Below are 21,517 nucleotides of genomic sequence, written 5' to 3'. Positions count from 1 at the left end.
AAATTGTGCAACAAACAAATCCCTATAGCATTAGAGCAATTTTATCGAAATCAACTACTGCTCCCATTGGCAATCACATGGCCCAAATAATTCACTTTTACCTAACCAAAGCTACATTTATCTCATCAAACAAATAAATTGTTAGCCCCTAAAATCTCAAATGCAGTAACTATTGATATGGTAAAATTTCAATTGCTTATCTCGAAAGGAATTAAACAATTTCATAAGGATTACTGTATCTTGATGGGCATTTTTAGGAAAAATATTTCAAAATCACTTTTTATAGATTTTTCCTTTTAGACTTTAGATTTCAAATTGACCAAATTTAAGACGCGAGTTTAATATATTATAAATATAATACTTTTATTAATTGATGTTAATTATTTAAATACTGGGTAAAGGCATATTTGAAAATCAAATACAAAAATGGAATTAAGATTCTGACAAACCAGGTGTTTGTCTTCGACTGGTCAATCTCAAATTAAAGTCATGGCCGATGATGTCATGCTTTGACAATCACACTACAGAGCCTACAGAACTATTTCTCTCTGTAATATATATATATATATATCTTACCACTCCTTTTTATTCCATGCTTGTAAAATCTCCGCATCTCTCTTCCAGTACGTTGCCTATTGCTCTACACCACCCTGCCAAGGTTTCAGCTCTTTCAGGCCTTTCACATTTTGTCCTACTCTCCGGTAACTCTCTCTCTCTCTCTCTCTCTCTCTCTCTCTCTCTCTCTCTCTCTCGTAGCCTTATGCCGCCGATGCCTAGTAGTTCTTCTTCTCGGGAATTCTCTGTGTCGGTGTAAAATTCGACTTTGTTTGGAATATCCCTCCCATCTGGTGCTGAAAAAATGTATTGAAAAAGAAAAGTTAGCTCCGGATAATTATATTATATGTTTATGAAGTTTCATCGTAGTTTCAAACGCAGTCCGAAACAATGGTTTCTCAGCGTTTCGATTCTGCTAGTCGTTTTCTGATTAACCAGAAAACTTGAGAAAAATAATTTGAGTAATTAGTGTTACAGCGCCGTGAATGTTCGTCAAATGATATATAATAATAATACATTCATCTTTAATTTGTTGTATTTCTTTTTGTTTTCTTTTCTGATTTTATGTGGTCATTAAATGTCCTCGAGATCTGCGTTTTTATGTCCCCTTCTCTGATTTTTCCGCTTCTATTCTCAGAACAAGGATTGGGAGTAGATATTGTTCGGTCTCCTCTTTAAATGCAATTTCGGTGGTACTGTTGGACTGGCAGGGCTAGTTTTAAGGCCGTGTTTGTTGAAGTTTTCTTTTATCTAATATTATTTTCAAATTATTAAGCAATTCAAGTTTTTGTTTATGGTTAAAAATAATTTGAAGTATTTTATGTGATGAACTCTTGCTAAAGCTTTTGATTTTTTTTTTGAATTTGCTAAAATGTAAATGAAAAAAAGGGGCTTAAAAAGTAATTCAAACGAAAATATAAATATATAACATAATAAATATGAGTATTATTATTGTGTGTACAGGTGGTGTGGTGGCAGCATTTAATTGGGTTGTCGAAGGGTTGAGATGACATCTGAGAAAGCAGGGTCGTATGCTTCTTCTGCCGAGAGTCAAAATCAATGGCCTCCAACACCAAAAAGAAGAAGCTTCAGCTTCAGCTTCAGCAACAGCAGCTCCAAGCCTCCCTGGCTCGTGTCCACCCTTGCTGGTACGGACCCCTCCAAACCCTATTGCTTTTATTATTTTATCTTTTGAGCCCCTCAGAAGGTACGTACGGGTAGGATGATTTTCAAAAGACAAATCTTAAATCGACGGCCAATGCCATTCTCATGTAACACGCGCCTTGTTTGCGCGCGTTGTGTCAGGTATACATATAGAGGGTAGCATAGGGAGTAGGACAGCGACCTTTCCGCGCCGTATGTTGTTTGAATGCGTCAGATCCGTAGTAGTTTGTTTGAAATTTGAAACCCTGAATACGTGAAAGGTAACGTGTAAAACCAACAAACAAATATCCCAACCCAATCAATTTCCTTGTTGCAGTATCTGAGAGCGACCATTCGTTTTAGCGTTCTTTTCTATGCTGCTTGTACCTTTTTCTAAAAATTTTAATAAATTTTTTATTTTATTTTTTTTGGGATAAAATGCTAAAAATAAAAAAAATTTAAAAAGAAGCTGTCAGACAGAGCTTTCTTTGATAAAAACTTTTACCTCTCTTTTCTTTTCTTATCTTAAAACAACAACATTAACAAACACTTTAAAGAAAAAAAAGGAAAGCTCTACATCATAATTTTTTTTTAAAAAAAGTTAATTTCTAAATATATTACAATTTTACGTGATTTATTATTTTGAGAATTGTGACACATTATTTGAAAAAAAAAAAAAAAAATTGAAATGTCTAGTATTTCTAAAATATATATGTTTACAAAATACTCAAAATTTCATTAACTTTTATTTTTCTTTTTTAAAACAAAAATATTTGCAAAAAAATGCTTACAAAATACTCAAAATTACATTTACTTCATTTTACATTAGTACTCTTTCCAAAAAAAAAAAAATTAAAATTTCTACAGGCCTACTTCTACCATTCAAGAAGTGTCCTATTGGTTTTATTGACTTAATTTATTTTTGTTATAGATTTATTTATAGAAAAAATAAGGATAAGGGGAGAAAATACAAAAATAAAAAATAAAAAATTCATCATATAAATTTGATTACAATCACACATTTAGGTAAATACTTAATAAGAAAAATAAATCACACCTAATTCTGTATTTTAACGTACATGACACTTAAACTCTGTCTTCGGTATACGTGCACTCATTTGACCAGTTGGCCTAATGTAATTTCTGTCTTTCTCGACAACCAAGCATAGCTATGCATGTTCATAATGTCGGTGTACATAAATTTTTTTTTTCCTTATTTATTTATTTTTTATGTTGCAGTTTTTTTCCCTGGATTTAATTTCAATCTATTTCTTAAGAAAAATTTGAAATTAAATCAAATTAAATTTATATATATATATATATATGGACGTTGCTGTTGGGCTCCATGACGCTGACCTCACAGATGTCGTAGCCAAATGGCCCGCATCTTCGGAAGCATTGCCCCCGCGTACTTTCATTCTTAGTTTTAAATTTGGGTTGCCCAACCCTCCTGCTTTTGTTCTTTTATTTTTTCTTTGTAATAGTTTCAGATGTACTTTTAAAAAAAAAAAAAAAAAAAAAAAATTCAAATTATTTTCAAATGTCATGAACCTCTCTATTTTCGCTGGTAACTCCAGTTAAAAGAATTTTCTATACTGAATTGAAATAATTTCTTTCACCCAATTTTTTTTTAAAAAAATTATATCTCAAATTAGCTCTTTGTGACGAAGTCTAGGGCATAACACTGGTGGGAAATTCATGATACTCCTTGATATGGTTACTTATTTATTGGTAAAACCTAACATAATACTCTTAAGCAAGACAATGAGAAAATACCTTAGTTTAAGACATTTGTTAGTTTAGTACCTTTATTTCAAAACGCCGTATAATTCAATACCCTTTTGTAAAGTTATTCCATATTTTTATTTTATGAAAGATAATTTTTTCATTGGGAGAATATTGACAATTTTTAGTAGTTTGGGTGGATATTGTCTAAATTGAAAGTTTAGAAGGGACATTGTCAATTGGGTAGTAGTTTGAGGGGAGTACGTAGACTTTATCAAAAATTGTTTCATGTATGCTAAGCACTATCATTTTTCCTTTTCACAATTATAATATGTTAAATTACTACTTATTCTAAAAGTTTAAGTTGATATGAAGAGGTAAATTTATTTATTTAATCAATAATATAACTCTCCCTTACGTGTGGGTTCAAACTCCCTTTTATTAGGTGATATCCAATACGTGAAATATTTTTATTGAAATAAGAGTGAATTCAACTTTGCTCTGATACCATATTAAATTATCACTTATCTCAAAAGTTTAAGCGGAGCAAATTTGTTCATTTAATTAAAATTTTAATATAGTTAAAATTTCAAATTAATTTTGGTAATTGTTGTCATAGATTTGGACGAAAGGATGAAGACAATGGCAATAAAGATCGGTGAAGACGACCACACTAGCGACACCTTCGGGGAACGCGCCCAATCTTACTATCAAAAACGACCTCACCTTCTGGCCCTGCTCCAAGACCTCTACAATGGCTACATCACCTTATCTGACCGTTACATTCAAACATTGGCCAAACAACATCATCAACATCATCATCGCAGACACTCATCCCAATTCTCTGCCGTCGATCATGATTACTGTGAACAGGAATACCAGATTGATTCGGACGCCGACAGCTCCCTCTCTTACCAGCAACCTCAAACAATGGTTGCCTACAATGGCACTGTACTGGTTGGCGATGATATTGTTGCTGACCTGGTGATCAAGAACGTTGAGTACGATATACTGGTGCATGAAACCACCGTCATGGAGCGGCACTACAGCGAATCGTCGAGAAAGATAGGGTTGCAGAAGAGTTTGCTGGAGGTGCTGGAGTCCGAGAGGCTCATACTATTAAACGACAACGCAAAGCTGGGGTACAGAGTGACGGCGTTGGTGGAAGAGAACAAAGGGTTGGCGTCGGAGTCGATGTTCATGAAGAGGAAGGCGAGTGAGCTGGCAAGATGTGTGCTGAAGATGAGGGAGGATCATAGGGTGTACATGCTCAACCGTAAGATCGAGGATCTCCAGGGGCAGATTTATGGGTTGGAGAAGAGGAACAAGGAGTACTCTGAGCAGCTTGTGAGAGGAGACCAACGTTTTGAAGAAGAGAAGAAGAAGAATGGTGATGATGACGTTGCCTTGCATGGTTGCTTTAAAATGGAGAAGCTCGGTCGGAGGTTGAAGAAGAAGGCTAGTAATGGTCGGAATGGGCAGGGTGGTGGTGGGAAGAGGGGAGATGGATGGTGGGAAAGGGTGATGACCATGGATTTGTTTCCGTGTGGGCTTAGCCGAGGTTGCACTTCATGATATTTTGTCTTATACCCAAACTACTACTAGACTAGACTAGCATTTGGGAGATATTTATATTATTTTTACTTTTTGTTTAGTTATAATTAGTTTTGGCTATATATATATATATATATATATATATATATATATATATATATATATATATATATTCTAAAGATTGTTCTTTGTCATTTCAATGGTCAATGCTGTGGTTATAGCCAAATGCCAACCACTTGAGTTCACCATCATACGTTGGAATGCAATTATTTATCTGAATTGTTAGTAATGTAGGCAGATTATGTGAAAAACTTGGTATAGGACTTATCTGGCCGAATGCAAACAGGTAATTATCATAGATCTTTATTCAATGCTCCCTTACGTCCACTTGTGCTTGTAAAAAAGTAATCAACCACAAATTTATAATTTTGAAAGAAAAAAATAAATTATATATGAAGGAAAGTTGCCAAAAGAGCTGGTGGTAGTGGCCCAATGAGCTATATTGTGAGTACGATGATTCGTATTCTTATCGATCTTGGTGGCAGTCCAATTGACAAGGGAGTTAAGAAGACTAAGAGTATCAGAAATAAGGGTAGTGATTGGGAGGAGGCCATTGACCGGCTCCCTCCCACCCTTTATATTAAAAAACCCACTTTTAATTCACTTTTTGTTTTTGATATTATTTTATTCCTTCTTTTAGATTAAAAGATGATTTTTTAATATAAAGGGGGAGGGAGCCAGTCAATGGCCTCCCCCCAATCACTACCCCAGAAATAATGGGGGCATTTCTCCAATTGGCAGTGAAATGGTTTTTGGAGACCAAGTACAACAGCTAAAAGAGTTTCCCTCAAGGAGTAGATGCTGACAGTTTAATTCTTGGGTAAACTTTACTTTGCATGGAGGGCTGCAAGAGCTTCTCCCACAGTGGGATCACAAGGGGAACACAGTGGCCAAAAATAATGGACCCTTCAGAGTTTGTGCCTATGGCAGCAGAAGCAGAGTAAAAGGTGCGAATGGAGGTGTCAAAGTTAACTTTTAGGTGATATATGCTGGTAGATTTGATTTGTTTAGAAAGGGTCAATGGGTCGGGAATGGAGTCTTTGTGAATTTTGTTGTTTCAGGCCATCCAAATGAGATCAAAAGAGACTGCAGCAAAAAGTTAGAAGTGGTGTGTGGATTCAACTACAATGTTTAAAGATTATAATTTTTATCCAATCAATAATGTCAAGGCCAGAAAAGCTTAAAATGTCCAAAGGCCAAGGGGACATTCGCCATACTACTCTAGCAAAAAGACATGTGATGAAGAGATGTTCGTAGGTTTCATTCCAAATAGAGACAAAACAACCATCTCTAATCTGAAAGCAAAGACCTTAATTGTTTGATGATGTCTATTGTTTGGTTGAAGGATACTTTTCCAAACGTAGGATGCATTATATGGTGTGGGGGCATGGATGAAAGAAGAATTTCTCAAGTATTTGGCCTATAAGGCCTTTGCCCAAAAATGAACAAAAGTCGTCCGAGAAGAGGAGATGTGTGATTTGAGGGGCTAATCTTGAGGCTCCATTGCTGGCAAGAAAATTCAGGAAAACTCTATTCTTGTCCAAGTAATAGTGTATACTTCATATTTAATCCAATCCAGGTGTGTTTCAAGCACAAGATGGGATATTCCATATCTAGCCTAATACAATGCAATCTCTTCCAAAACCTTACATATGGCAAACCACCTAAGATTTCAGTTTATAAAAATTTTGTGTTTTTAAATATAAGATGGCATATTAACTAAGCATCCTAAAACTTTGTTGAGGGCTGATTTTATTATTATTATTATTATTATTATTTATTCAGTTCACATGACATAATCTTAGAGACAAACTCAAATTGAATCATGATTATGGGGCAAAAGTTTCATTAAAAAGAGCTCACAAGATCTCCATCAACAATTATTATATTTTATTGGGCTCATGGCCCATAACAGAGTGTGGGTCAAAGTCGAGCTCCAACCCATGACTCGTTCATAACCTCAAGAGGCCCAAGGCATCCTTCATTTGACAACCATATGGTAATTGGTCAGAACTTATGATAAATAACTTATTAAGACTCAAGTACAAGGAAGAGCTTACATGGTCAGCATACACAGACGAACGTCCAGAGAGTCCATCATTAACTCATTTTAAAACTTTTGGCCTAAGAGGAACTTCATCCAAAAAAGGGGCCAAATCAAAGTTTCAATGTTCTTGTGCCCTCTGCCAGTGCTTTGCTACTGCATGATCTTGCATCAAAGTCATCTTCTTCCTTGAAGAAGTCAAAACCATACCAATGTAAGTGCGAGCATGACAGCAGACAAACATTGGTAGCATCAAGACAGAGATTTTTATTTGCTGGCCCATTTTCATGTGTCTCAGATCAGATTATATAGGGTAATTGGCCATCATATGATCATGTACCCCAGATTAGATTATATTAGGCAATTGACCAGAATAGAGTCATTTACCCCATACTAGGTTACATCAAGCAATGTGCTAGGGTCATGTACTACATTTTAGATTATATTAGACAATTGACCAACATATTATAATGTACTCTATATTAAGTTATATTGAGTAACTAATCAGAGCAAGATGGACAGCCAGAATAAGGCAATAAATTCTGTGACAAGCTATTGAGTTATCAGCTACCCAATGCGAGATGAGGGAGACTACGGGTCCCTCAACGACATTATATTGAACGATTAACCAACGTATGTTCATGTACTCTAGATCAAATTATATTGGGCAATTGGCTAATTTATGATGTACCCTTGATTAGATTATATTGGGCAATTGGCCAACATATGGTCATGTACCCCAGATTATCAGATTATATTGGGCAATTGACTACCACATGGTCGTGAACCCCAAATCAGGTTATATTGGGCAACTTACCAAAGCAAGAAGGACAACCAAAACATGGCAATACATTTCGTCACAAGCCGTTGAGCTATCAACTACCTAGTGCAAGATGAGGGAGAACATTGGTCCCTCAATGACATTATATCGGGCAGCATATAATCGTCAGATTATATGACATAAACCTTAAGGAAACATCCCAAAGTTCTTCGTTAACCACAACAAAAATTTCAAATCTCACTTCCCTTTAATGAGACCTAGTGGTCAAAACCCTAATTCCCTTGGAAACGGTTTTCTTTCAAACTTGGTTGATTTGCATATATACTTTTCTTCAATTTCTCTTCACTGATTTGAAGAGAAAATTATGTGAATTTTATATTGAGATGATGTAAAATCTTTCTATGCAATTTGTTTTGTGATTTGGGAAAGGAAAACCCAACTTTTTGCTTGGGAGAAAGGAGGCACTAGGGTTTTTATTTCTCAAGAAAGAACCGTATTTTTCTCTTTTAAGTGGTTGGCTCAAAGTTTGGAGGGAATTTTTTTTTTTTCTGAGTTTTTAGAAGTATAAGATAGTTATATAAAAATGGGGCTAGGGTTCTTGAAAGACCATTATTTAAAATTTGAAGAAACAAAAAATATATCTGTTTTACAATTTGAAAGAGTTTAAATAGATAGATAGGGCTTCTTTCAAATTTGAAAAACTCTTTTAAAATTCGTAAAGTTATTTAAAAATTGAAAAAAAAAAAAATCTTTATTAAAATTTGAAAAACTCTTCAAAAATTTTAAAAACTTTAAATAGATAGAGAGTAATCTAAAAACCCACCTAGGCTTGTTTGGACTTTTTAACACAGTTTCACTTTTTAGCAACAAAAAAACAAAAGTATTGACAAACAACTCAAAACACTCACAAAATACTCAAAAGCTACTTTCACATTTATATCACATTACAACCAAAAAGCGAAAAACACCATTTAAAGGTTTTACCAAACTCAACCAAGTATCTTTCTATTAAAGAAAACATATTATCTCTTTCTAAACCTTGTATTTTTAAGACAATACAAACTGATCTTCACTTTAGGGTGACCTGTTGTGCTGGCCAGTGAATTTAGCACAATCGTTGCATAGGTTTGGAACCCTATACAAGGGACTTGATGGATCATTACCTTGATTATAGAACATAATAAATGGTTTTTCTATCTCGAAGATAAATCAAAGAGAAGAAATAAAATAAAGAATAATAATACGAAAAACAAGATAAAATTGAACAACCGTACATGCATCTTTTTCACATTGCATAAGGCTCTACAATGGAATTCGATTTTACCTCCCATCAAAGAAACATAAAATATAGGGTCTATCAAACTAGACTAATTGGTAAATAATCCAATAACCATCCTTAATTTTATTTTGGAGTAGTTAAAAAAATACTATGATGTCTTCATTGCTTTATATTTAAATATTTATTTAGTCTTTTATTCAGTGTCTAGTTCTTGTAATCCCTACTTTTTAAGACACTGTCTAATTCTTCCTTAAGACTTTCCAAATTTTGTCATTTTTCATTCCAACTATTTTTCCTTAAGTTAGCAAGCATCAATCATGAAGGACGACCAGCATATTTAGGGAGTAAATTGTTCAAATTGAAAGTGTAAGGACTAAATTCATCTTCTACTTAAATTCAGCAATCAACCCTTTCATGATTGCCATTAACAAGCCAAATAATTTAATTGCTATCCCTAGACAGAAAGTTCTTAGATTTCAATTATTTGCTGCGGTCACTATGGACCATATTTGGTTTTCCAAGAACAATCTAGTGCACAATGCTGTCATCCCCGAACCTTCCAAGTCCATCAACTCAATTTCTGAAGCTTTGGAGACAAACATCTCGGCTTGGCTACATAAAAATCCCCTAAAATGAAACTTGAGAAGCAATTTATTATTGGTAAAAATTATATCTTTTCTTTTATTGGTAAACTACACCCACCCGGTAAGTCTTAAACTCACCATATTATCCTCCCTCCCCTCCTTGTAAGGGAAGGAAATGCCACTAAAACCAGAGCTCACTGACTACACAAAAATTCTTCAACCAAAACCAAAACAACGGAACACCCGCTTATCTAATTGTTTGCATCAATAAAAGAAGCCTCAATTCTGTCTAGATGATTGAATAATAGATAAATACCTCATCATGCCATGCGCATAATATATTAAATTAGACTAAAACACTGTTCTAGTATAGATATACATACTAATTATAACAAGCCTAACATAATTTGAAAAGATTAGCTTAGCTAATCAGATCATACCAGAAATTGTGAGCCTCCCAATCACATCAGTGATGCAGTGCAAATAACACTTTTTACATTTTCCATAACTCTCTAAACAGATCATCGCAATGTCGGCAATTGAGTTTCCAGAATAAAATCTAACCAGAAAATGGGAAAATGAACAGCTCTAACCTCCTATTACTCCAGCACAATCACATTCTACTGGCCCCCTCCATTATCATGCTTAATGCAAGAAGAACAAGAGTCATTCGTGGAGATAGCAATGGCTGGAGACACTTCATTGATTCCCCAACGGTGCTCAGGAAAAAGAATTTCATGTTGATGACATTCTTGGTAAGTTCAGAATTACTTAAACGGTGATTACCCGCATACATACATACATGTACAAATATGTATTTTGTACATACAAATGGGAAGCAACAGCGACAAGCCTCTCCAGTTTGTTTTTCTGCAAATGTAACTGGATTTTAATGGACACAATATCATGGATTAGATTCAGAATACTGTAGGGATTATCTTCTATCAGAAATGACATTATCATGTTATAAACATGGAGCATTATTAATAGTGTTATTATTTCCTTGATATTGTTAAACTATGTTAAGTTGCTAAGACAAGGTAAATCAAGTCACCAAAAATGCATATTAAGAGTTTGCATAAAGAACCCAAATATAAAACTGTTCTAGCAGCAATGACTCCCTCATTTTAGGAGGTTGGCAAATTTGATGTGGAGTAAAGAATCGCCGTAAAAATTGACAGAAAAGTACCATCAATGTGATTCCTCCTAAGAGAATTACATATAAATGCGCATTTTTTTTTTTTTTTGAGAGTATTAGTGCTTTGAATTCCTTAAATAAAATTCGAATAAATTAAGATCGTTTTGAGACTTGTTTAGGTTAATAGAAGCCGTGATGTCATTGTTACTTATATGTGAAAGAATAATTTTACTGGAAGTTGCAATTGATTGGGGGTTTCCATAGCAGGTTGCTATTAGAATCTCACTATACTTCATTTTTCCCATCCCAAATCACACAAGTAAACAGCAAGGCTGCCTGACATGAATATGAGGGGCCCAATACAAATAGCAAAAGAGACAGGTATCTTACCATAAAAGGTCAAAATAAGAGCATGTCTGTTAAGCGTGCAAAAAGAGATGCAAATTACAAACTTTGAAAAATTATCCCTAGGTATATGTTTTCTGTAATCTACGGGATGCATGCTATTAAGGAGAATATAAATTTAGCTTTGCTAACTTCTTTTGTTATCATATATTTCAACATCTTCGATTGACATGAATGAAAGCGTAGAGCTACTTATTGCTTTTGGTGGCAAAAAAAAAAAAAAAAACCGTTCGCATCCTACTTTGAATTGTTAACTACTTCCAAAAAGCATGAGTGGGCCCCTGGACCTGCCGAATGCCAATAAGCTAAGCGCTCCCCCATGGAAAAACAAACTCCAAAATATATTTTTACACTTGTTTCTTTTCTTTAGAAGTTATATTACCAAGCAATGGGCTTATCCTAAGTCTCAGCTGCACAGCATCACGAGGGACCAAGGAAACAAACATTGCCTCTGAAGCAGCTCAACAAGAGAATCAAGAAGCAGTCTCAACACAACTTAATTATGCCTCCCATCCAAAGTTATTGAGGTCACCTACATGAGTACCTGCCCTAACTAAATGGAGTCTCCTACAAGAACACTTCACCAATCGGCTAACTAAGGTCATAATTTTGCTTACATCTTTGATTATCACATCCTTTCCCACTACTAGTAAAATTATTTTTCTTTTCCTCCCTTTTTAGTCGTTGTCACTTCAACCTCAATTAAATCACTCTTCTGTACTTGCACATCTATAACCCGTCTTCCTCGGAAAAACATATTGCCAAAGAAATACAGCAAAATGAAAGAAGTAAAGAATTATTGAAGTATGCCTTATTCCCTTAACTGTTTAAGGACCCCTTAACATATTGAAAGGAGCAACAAAACTGCCATAAGAAATCTCAGATAGCAAATACGTATTTACGATTTCCTCTCAAGCTCCAGAATCCAGATGCATAGAAACATATTTTAGCAAAAAGTTCAAAAGTTCCTTAAAGTTCTGACCAGGAAACAGAACATTACCTTGTTTATATTCTTAGTATCGCCATTGATTCAAATGTGAATTCCGTCATATGGAGATCTCAAGGCATATTACCAGCAGCAAGTTTCTCGTCAAGCTTTGCAACCCGAGCCTGCATAAGCTTAGACAGTTCATATATTACAATAGTGATAACAAAGTAACTCCTTACGCTATAATCAAGAAAAGAGAAACCAGAATAAAAGAAACCACTACAAGCAACATGAGCAACTTTCTGCAGCAATATTAGCTCATCAAAGTACATAACAAAGCGCACACACACAGTATGTGTATATATATATATATATATTGATTTTGCAAAATATGTACATCCTTCACATAGAACTTTATTTGGGAGGAAACGCAAGCTTAACACTGGACATCTATTCAAGGACTGCATGAATCAATGCTAAACAACCCAAGGTCATATCTCATTTTCAAACCAGAACCACCAAATATTACTCTAAACCAAGCTAACCAATGCTGAAGAAAGCATTGAAGAAAACTTATCCTGAAGACCCATTGATAATGAGAATTACAACAGCAGTACCATCAGGGTGAGCTAGACCCTGCAAGATACCATTTCCAGCATGGACTCCTCTTTTACAAAGGAAGGATCCACCTCGGGTCACTGGGGCCATTTCAGCAACAGATCCTACAACAGTTTCACAGCACACCACTGTCAGGATATCTGGGCAAACACAAAACCTTTTCAAGGATAAAGAAAGAATTTTACTGGACTGGTCTTAGAGGTGCTGTTCACACATTCATTCGGGAATGTGATGTCTGTCATAGACTCATAGGGGACCAATGTAGAAACCCCGCATCCTGCAGGTCTCCTGCAACCTTTACCAATCCTCATCCAAATCTGGACTAAGATTAGTATGGATTTTGTAGAAGGGTTGCCAAGCTCAATGGGGAGGAATGCAGTCATGTTTGTGGTGGACCGCTTGAGCAAATACGCCCATTTCGTGTCTCTCTCTCATCCCTACATAGCCGGGACAGTGGCAAGGCTTTTCATGGATAATATCTTTAAGCTCCATCGCATGCCTCAAACGATTGTCAGTGACAGGGATTCAGTAGTGACAGGGATTCAGTATTTAGTACCAACTTTTGGAAGGATATATTCAGGTTGAGTGGAATCGAGCTCTTAATGAGCTCCTCTTATCACCCCCAAACCGGTGGGCAAACAAAGGTCATGAACAAAGGGTTAGAAGGTTACCTTAGCAGATTCTCAGAAGACAGACCCGCGATTGGGCAAGATGGCTTTCACTAGCCGAATGGGTGTACAATACATCAACCCACACTTCTACCAGGATTAGCCCATTCGAGGCTGTCTATGGACAACCACCCCAAGACTCGTGCCATATGAGCTAGGAACCACTAGGGTACATGCAGTCAAAGAGGAGTTGAGGAGCCGGGAGTATATATTGACGCTAATCAAGGAAACTTTGCAAGAAGCCCAAGCAAAAATGAAGTTTTTCGCAAATCAAAAGAGGGCAAAAAGGGAGTTCGAGATTGGAGATTGGGTTTACCTTAGGCTGGGACTGTATCGACAAATGTCTGTGGTTGTCTGAAGGAATCTCAAGCTTTCTCCCCGTTACTATGGGCCATTCTAGGTGATCCAGAAGATAGGGAAGGTAGCATACAAGTTGGATCTACCACCAAAGTCCAACATCTTCCCTATCTTCCACATCTCCAGCATGAAGAAGAATTTGGGCTCTCAAATCAACCCAAATTATAAGATTTAGAGTAGTTTTGATTGACTGCCTACTCCAACTGTAGAGCAGTGAGTTCTTTATATAATAACAATAGTGTTAGTCCTTTAGTAGGACTGTACAAGATTTGAGATTAAGCTTTATCACTTAAGCTTATCAATAGCAGAGAATTATAAACCTAATGCTATACAACTTACAGTCTAGATAATAGGATAAGCTACACAGCTTCTAGCCTAGATAATAGGATAAAACAAATCCTTTTAAATCTGGATATCAGAAGATAAAGATATATCTGATCTAATACAAATAACCATCTCCCTGATGTCACAGTGGAGGGAAACCTCGCCCCTAAACCAAGACGGGTCCTCCAACGCCGATTAAAAAGAAAGGGGAACCGAGTTGGAACTGAAGTTCTACTACAATGGCAAGGAACGGCAGAAGAAAAGGCTACATGGGAAGATCTAGAAGACTGAGAAAGCGGTTCCTTGACCTTGTGGGTAAGGTCTTCTGAGAAAGGGGGTCGTGTTATGCACAAGCTGATTTGAAGTCTGAAGGTTTGAAGGGATAAGTTCTCAAGTGATTTCAAAGGCCAAGGAAGGGATAAGGCGGAAGGGCATTGAGAGATGCGCATGAAGTTTCCTAGGGATGATGAATGATTGCCACATGTCCTACTCAGCCATAATATCAACGAAGGTTCCAAGTAGTGGAACTCTACTGGAATCGTGTGTTCAGTTAAACGTTTGGTCTTCCCCTTTATTCTAGACTATATGGGTAGTAGAGATAGGGGGTACACGTGTAATGGGATAATGGGTCAGTTATTTGGGTTAGTAGATAGGTTAGTGGGCCGTCAGTTATGAAGTCTTGTTTTTATTTATTCCAGCATTCAAATTAATGAAGGTATCCAGAAATTACATCATGCATTACCACTCCAAACCGTGAGTGAGAGAGAGTGGAGTGATTGACCCTTTGAAGTGTCAAGATATTTCTTTTATTCCCCAATTATCACCCAACAACACTTAGGCCCATCACAAGGAACCCTGACTCCGTCATTTGCCTCCAATTTTAATTAAATATTTCACGTGTTGGGCCTAACCTATTCAAAAGTGAGCTTGAGCCCACACTTGAGGGGAAATGTAAGTATTAATTAAATGATTAAATTTATCTCTTTCTATAAACTTCAACTTTTGAGATAAGTGGTAGTTTAACATGATATCAGAATCGAAAATCCTGAGTTCGAACCTTAAATCCATCATTTACCTCTCATTTCAATTAAATACACGTGTTGGGTCCCACCTATTAAAAATAAAGTTTGAGGCCACACGTAAGAATGATTGTTAAAGTATTAATTAAACAATTAAATTTGCATCTTCCTATCAACTTAAGCTTTTGAGATAAGTGGTGGTTTAACATCTTTGCTTGGAATTTTTTGCACTTGTCACGGAGTTTATCCATTCAAACCTTCAAACTTCAGACCAGCCTGTGCATAACATAACTCATACCATAGAAGCCACAAAACCAGGTATGTTGTTTATACCAAATTCATCGACACGACAGAGCTAATGGCGACGATGACGACGACATCACACCACTGATGACGGTGATATCGAAGACATCTACCCCCAATCACGGGCATGAAGCCCAATTAGGTGGAAGAACGATTAACGGGTATTATATGACAGGATGCGTTGTCCATATCCTAAAAGTTGCCATGCATACTATTCCCATCTTCATGAAACTCATATTTTTTTTTCAGGAAAAACAAAAAGCAACAGACTCCTTTGTAAGAAATAGCAAAAGTATCATCAAAGGTTTTTAACTTAAAAGAAAAAATGAAAATATAACAAGAAAAGAGGCGGAAACCAATAGGCATCTCTTATATGTAAAGCCCCCATAATTCATTTTACTTTACAGGTAGATCAATTGTATGGGTGAATGCAGGGAATTTTATATTTTATTGAGTCCAAAAAGGCCAAATTTAGCATGGCAACTTGCCTACTGTTTTTTTTTCACCCAAATTGTCAAACCCAATACTAGAATTTAAATTTATAAGCCTAAAGTCCAATTGTGTGGAGGCACGTGTTGTCGTGTTTGTTCTTTTTACATATATGAACTCAAAGAGGCACTTCCCCCGTACATTCTGGAGAACAATTGCATTAGCCAACTTCAAGTCATTTAAATATGGCATGGAGAGCCATAAACAATGAAGTGATGAAATCCTCAACCACTATATAGATTAGTATTTTCTTTCTAAGCAAATGCATCTTCAAACCCTTCAATTATAGTGGGTATATAAACCACCTATACATACATGCTCACCCACACATGCAAAACTCGCATGGACTAATCTAGGTATAGAATTATAACATTTAGAAACCATTCATAGTAATTAGAATCAGTACAGTTAGGTTCAGTATATTTGATATTTATTTTCCATTTTCTATACAATCATTTGATCTGTTTCAATTACCATTGGTTGTTATCATTGCAACCTATAATTTCAGTTACTTTAGAAACAAACATATGCACACAAATACAGAGAGAAAATAGACCAATTCTCAGCTTAGTTCTGCCTAATTTCTAAATCAGAGTAAAACCTCCCGTCAGAAGGAACAAAACCAAGTCAAACCCCAATTTAACTCTCGTTTTTTTTTTTTTCAAAGAAAGTAAAAAAATATGACTATGCTTCTCTGCCAAGTTTTATAATCCTCTCTTTTCTTCTAGAATACTGACAAAGATAGATTCCCTAAGCCAGCTGGCCATATGATGTGTTACGCGCTAGACAGCAATTGTAAGGACAGCAATGAACATGTGACTTGAACAATGACCATACGTAGAATCCCATTGTTGCAGATCCAAGATGAAGAAAGTAAAATATACTTTTTTTTGTAAGATGAAAAAGTAAAATATACTTGCAATCACCACATAATCTTAGAGATAAAATGTACCTGAAATGATTTGGAACGACGAATGGAGGGATCTATCTGCAGAGATGTTAAATATGACTTCTCAGCTGAATCAAATTGGTCCATAGCCAAGAAAGCATCGCCTTGACAGATATAAGCCTGCAAAAGATCAATTAGTCATCTCATCAAAAGAAAAGAAAAACAAACAAACAAACAAAAGTTGATTTAATAAGCCCTTAGGGCTGATGTGCATATTCCTAACATTTCCTTAGTGGATATGGTAGATCTGATTAATTTTTTGTAGAAGCCTATAGGGCGTTCAGCTTTGTTGTATATTTTTCATGTACAAGGGCTTTGCCCTTTTCTTTCAATTAAATTATTGTTCATTAAAAAAAATATATATTAAAAAAAAAATAGTTCAAAAGTTGATATAATAAGCCTTAGGCGTTGTGTGTGTGTGTTTGTGTGAGTGAGTGAGTTTTTGTGTTTATAATGTATGTCTATTTTTGTATATAGCTCCTAAATCATTACTATGTTTTACAGCATGTTACAACTCATTATTACTTGGCTCAGTAAGAAGCAGGCAGACTTAGATGGAGAGATATTTGTGGCGGTGCTTACTTGTTGGAAAGGGCGGTTGGTTGTGATGCAATCAATAAAACATGGGCCGGGCAGTTCTGCTATGTGTTATGTGGACATCACAGCAAGAGAGTAATGATGGGACATGTAATGGTGTCAATCTTAACCGCAACTTGCTTAAGTATTACGTCTAGGATCCTTCTATGATTTCAGTGTAATTCCTTTTTAGATTTCCTTCTTTAAAATTTTAGATTGTAACATCTTCAAAATGCTTCACTTGCTCTCCTATTTCTTTATTAAATACTTACTACATACCCAAAAAAAAAAATAAATAAATAAAAGAAATGAATGGAGAGCAATATTAAGGTCGGAAAGTAGGCTTCTGCAATGAGAGGTCCAGGGGCCAGTAGTGTCTAAAAGGTGTTTTGAAATGAACTCAAAAGCATATTTCCCAAATCTGAAAGATTCAAAATCAACATAAGTGGGGCATACAATAATTTGCATCTGCAGTGCCATTTCCCGACTGATGATTGTAAAATAAAATTCTGGCTCACCTCATGGTACTGAGGAGCAAATGTCAAAGCTTCTCTGGCATCTTCAAGAGCCCCAGAATAATTTCCCAATGCTAACCTTGCACTAGATCTGAATGCTAGAGAGGAAAAGGATTCCATAAACATTTCCGTCACGATTGACACCCGTTAATAGCAGAGCAGGGAGTATTCTAGTTAACACGAAACATGCACAATGCAGCAGGCAACTGCTGTTGGATATCATGATGGGAACCATGGACACTTGGTAGGACACCCAAATGTAAACATTAGCATATGTACATAACATGTTTTATATTAAATCACCACTTATACCAAAAGCTTAAATGGATAGAAAGAGATGAATTTAATAATTTATTTATATTCTAACACACTCACCCTCACATATGAGTTCAGACTCTCCCATCATGTGTGGCCTACTCTCCTTTTATAGTTGAAGCCTAACACGTAGAATGTTTAATTGGAACGAGAGGTGAACGACGGGGACATGTTCTAACTCAGGACATCTGCTCTAATACCATATTAAATCACCGCTATCCTAAAAGCTGATAGAAATGAATGAATTTAATCATTTAATTTGTATTCTAACACTCTTATGTGCACCTTCAATCTTCAGGGGACAATAGATTCACACACCAACATGCAGACATACTTGTGAGGGTAGCTAACTCAGAGCTAATCCTAAAAATATGTGCAGATTTTGAACATGATTTCTTTACTTGCTGATGAGATATAGTTAAACGAACCTGTCTTTATACAAAACATGGATACCACCAAATGGTTCTAAGCTTAAAGCCTGCAATTTATAAGAAACAACACATTTAATCAAAATTTTGCATTCGCGTTAATAAATACTCGAGTAAAGTTGAAAGCGAAAGAATTTTCCTGTGAGAGCAGTAACTCAGCCTGGGAGAAATTGCCGTCGTCCAACTCTCTCTGTGCTCTCTTCTTCAGTGCAAGCATTTCCAAGGCAGTCTTGGCAGCAGTGTTGTCCGAATCATGACCACGAAGCAATAATCCCACCATGACCTGGGCGGCTCGAGCCGGCGTTCCACAGTGGCCGACTACTACGCCGTTTCCGGGTAGAGCCACGAGGTTTGGACCGGCGCCGCAGTGGCCCAAGCAGCCGCAGGACTTGACGGCAACGTTCGGGGGAGCCAGACCCGAGAGAGTTTCCAAGGTTTGAAGGGAGCCTTGTCTGCGGCATGTCCGGTTCGTGCACACCCTGATTTCTTGTATTTCTGAAATGATCCGACGGCGTTTCGAAGGAGCATTGAGCGAGAGGGACTTGTTGCTCGATGACGAGAGTAACGGGCTTGGGGCGCCAGAAATATTGCAGAGGAAGCTCAGGCCTCCCTCCATATCCGTCTCTCTGTCTCTCCCCCCTGTGCTGCTCTTAACCGTTTAGCGCGTGAGTCGTCCAGTCGAGAACAGCGCGCCCCGTTTTGATATGGATAAAAGAGCAAAATTTTCCAAGTGACGACGCGCATTACGTTCCACAGATTTGACCTTACTCAGTCACTCTGAAAATAAAAATAAAAATAAATAAATTATTATTGAATTTTGATGAAATAATAATTTTAAAAATAATATCACGATTTAGAAATAAAAGATAAAAAATTCTTGCGTATAGCATTATTCATTTTTTGAGAGGGTTTCTTTCAATTTGAGAGCTGCTTATTTTCTCGGATATTTTTAAATGAGAAGATGTCACCTATTAAAATAAATTTAAAGAATTTGCAACTGATATGGGGGTGGGTCGATGCATGTCTTCTCTGAGTTGGTTTCATTTTTGTTTTGCTTATTATTTATTTTTTTTTTTTAAAACAAAAAAATAGTTGATATAAAAAGTCACTTAAAATGTTTAACGTGATCATAAATAAGTATGAAGAGTAATATTAGGGTTAGGTAGATGAGCTAGAATTGGATTGTAAACATTGGTGAGGTTAGTAGTGTAATAGAAGAAATATGGCAATTTTATCTGGTTGATTTATTGACCTGGAGCAGGAGTATAAGAAACTGGAAACAGATGTTGAATCAGACTCAAACTAAGGCATATATAAATATATATATATATATATATAGCCATAGTTCTTTCCTGCTGAAAATGTTGGTGACTTGAAACCTTTTAAAACGTCTTGGTCTGTACAGTTGTAACAGGTTATATAAATTCAAAACTCTTTGGGAATATTTATATTTGGAACATACAAATCTTTTTAGGAACAATTTGAGTTAATACTGTGGCTTGTGTATCCACAAGAACGGGAGTTACATGCAGGTTATTTTATCATACCACCTTATAATCTCAGAAAATTTTTCTTCCAACTAGATTAGATGTAACGCCCCCAAACCGCTAAGGGTTAGATTAAACCGCGAAGATTTATAAGGTCTGCTCGATAACCTAGCTAGCATGCTGAATTAAGTAAATTACTAGAAAAATAATTTTAAAACTCAGAGCTTCAATAAATGTGGAATTGATTATTTCGAAAAGAGTTATTATGTTTGATACAATAAATAAAAATGTAAAGGAAACTAAATTTATCGTGCAAGTGCACTTATTATGGTAAAGGAAAAACAATATCCTACTACTAGCCTATATCTCATCCCGGCCGCCTAGGTCTCTCTGTTCATAACCTGAAAATAAAACAAAATAAGGGGTGAGTGAGAAATGCTCAGTAAGACAACCCTCAACCATAAAACGGTTGAGTTAACTTCATTTTCTTTAAAACAATTGTTAAAATACACTTGAAATCTAAATTTTTAGAACACAAATAAAAATTTGTCATTTTACTTAACACATAAAATTACTCGTTAACAAACAAGACTTCTTATATATAGGGCCCATGTACACTATTACGCTCTGTGTACTAGGGTTGCGCAGTCATTGCGACCCAGGCAGGTAAACTGTGACTATAAGCCTACCCCATCAGCTAATTAATTGAAGTGCACTTAGCATGACTTAGGGATGGATTACCGCCTTCACCAAGTCCTTCAACGATTGTGCTTCCATCCAAGCAACAGTACCGAGCTTAAACTCTGTAAATCTCTGTGAATATCTCTAGGGCCAAAATAATAGTCTCCTTCACACACGTTCCTCATTTTTTTTTAAAAAAAAAAAAAAAAAAAAAATTCTCATTCTCATAAATTATTCTTATTCTCTTCACTTTTCTTGTAGTACATCTTGAGGCCACGTGTGAAAGGGTTTTTACTTTTCTCTTTTCATTTCTACCAAAAGTAGGGACTTCCCATCTCGGGGGTAAAATAAGAAATTTTTCTATAATTGGAAAGTCCTTTAGAACTGAGATTTTTCTTAAAATCGTTACTTTTAAAATATCATTCCCACTAAATAACTTTCATATCGAAACTAATTTAAAATAAATCCTTCATGCAAACAATATGAATTGAAATACAGAACGAGAACAATTAATCGCAAATATGCTAATAAAATGATAAAGTAATATGACATAAAACAATTTAAGAAGGGGTAGAGGATCCCTTATATCTCT

General features: G+C 35.8%; 2 protein-coding genes across 3 annotated transcripts; one reads left to right on the top strand and one right to left on the bottom strand.

Moving 5' to 3' along the window:
- Positions 1-598: 598 nt before the first annotated feature.
- LOC133866784 (kinase-interacting family protein-like) lies at positions 599-5,077 on the top strand. Its single transcript, XM_062303419.1, has 3 exons — positions 599-701; positions 1,519-1,703; positions 4,043-5,077. The coding sequence occupies exons 2-3, from the start codon at positions 1,562-1,564 to the stop codon at positions 4,996-4,998; spliced, it is 1,098 nt and encodes a 365-aa protein (XP_062159403.1). The 5' UTR covers positions 599-701; positions 1,519-1,561; the 3' UTR covers positions 4,999-5,077.
- A 7,191-nt stretch (positions 5,078-12,268) lies between these two features.
- On the bottom strand, positions 12,269-19,473 carry LOC133866935 (uncharacterized). Of its 2 annotated transcripts, none has more exons than XM_062303601.1 (5): positions 18,914-19,473; positions 18,758-18,809; positions 18,018-18,105; positions 16,927-17,043; positions 12,269-12,378 (listed from the first exon to the last, which is right to left on the bottom strand). In XM_062303601.1, exons 1-5 carry the CDS (start codon positions 19,371-19,373, stop codon positions 12,328-12,330), a joined length of 768 nt encoding a protein of 255 aa, XP_062159585.1. In that variant the 5' UTR covers positions 19,374-19,473; the 3' UTR covers positions 12,269-12,327. The 2 variants fall into 2 exon arrangements, with proteins under 2 accessions (XP_062159585.1, XP_062159584.1); XM_062303600.1 differs by having other exon boundaries at positions 18,758-18,810; positions 18,900-19,472.
- Between the last annotated feature and the right edge of the window lie 2,044 nt (positions 19,474-21,517).

Source organism: Alnus glutinosa, chromosome 4 (genome assembly GCF_958979055.1).
Source record: "Alnus glutinosa chromosome 4, dhAlnGlut1.1, whole genome shotgun sequence".
NCBI classification, from domain to species: domain Eukaryota; kingdom Viridiplantae; phylum Streptophyta; class Magnoliopsida; order Fagales; family Betulaceae; genus Alnus; species Alnus glutinosa.
This window is presented reverse-complemented; position numbering and strand designations above follow the sequence as displayed.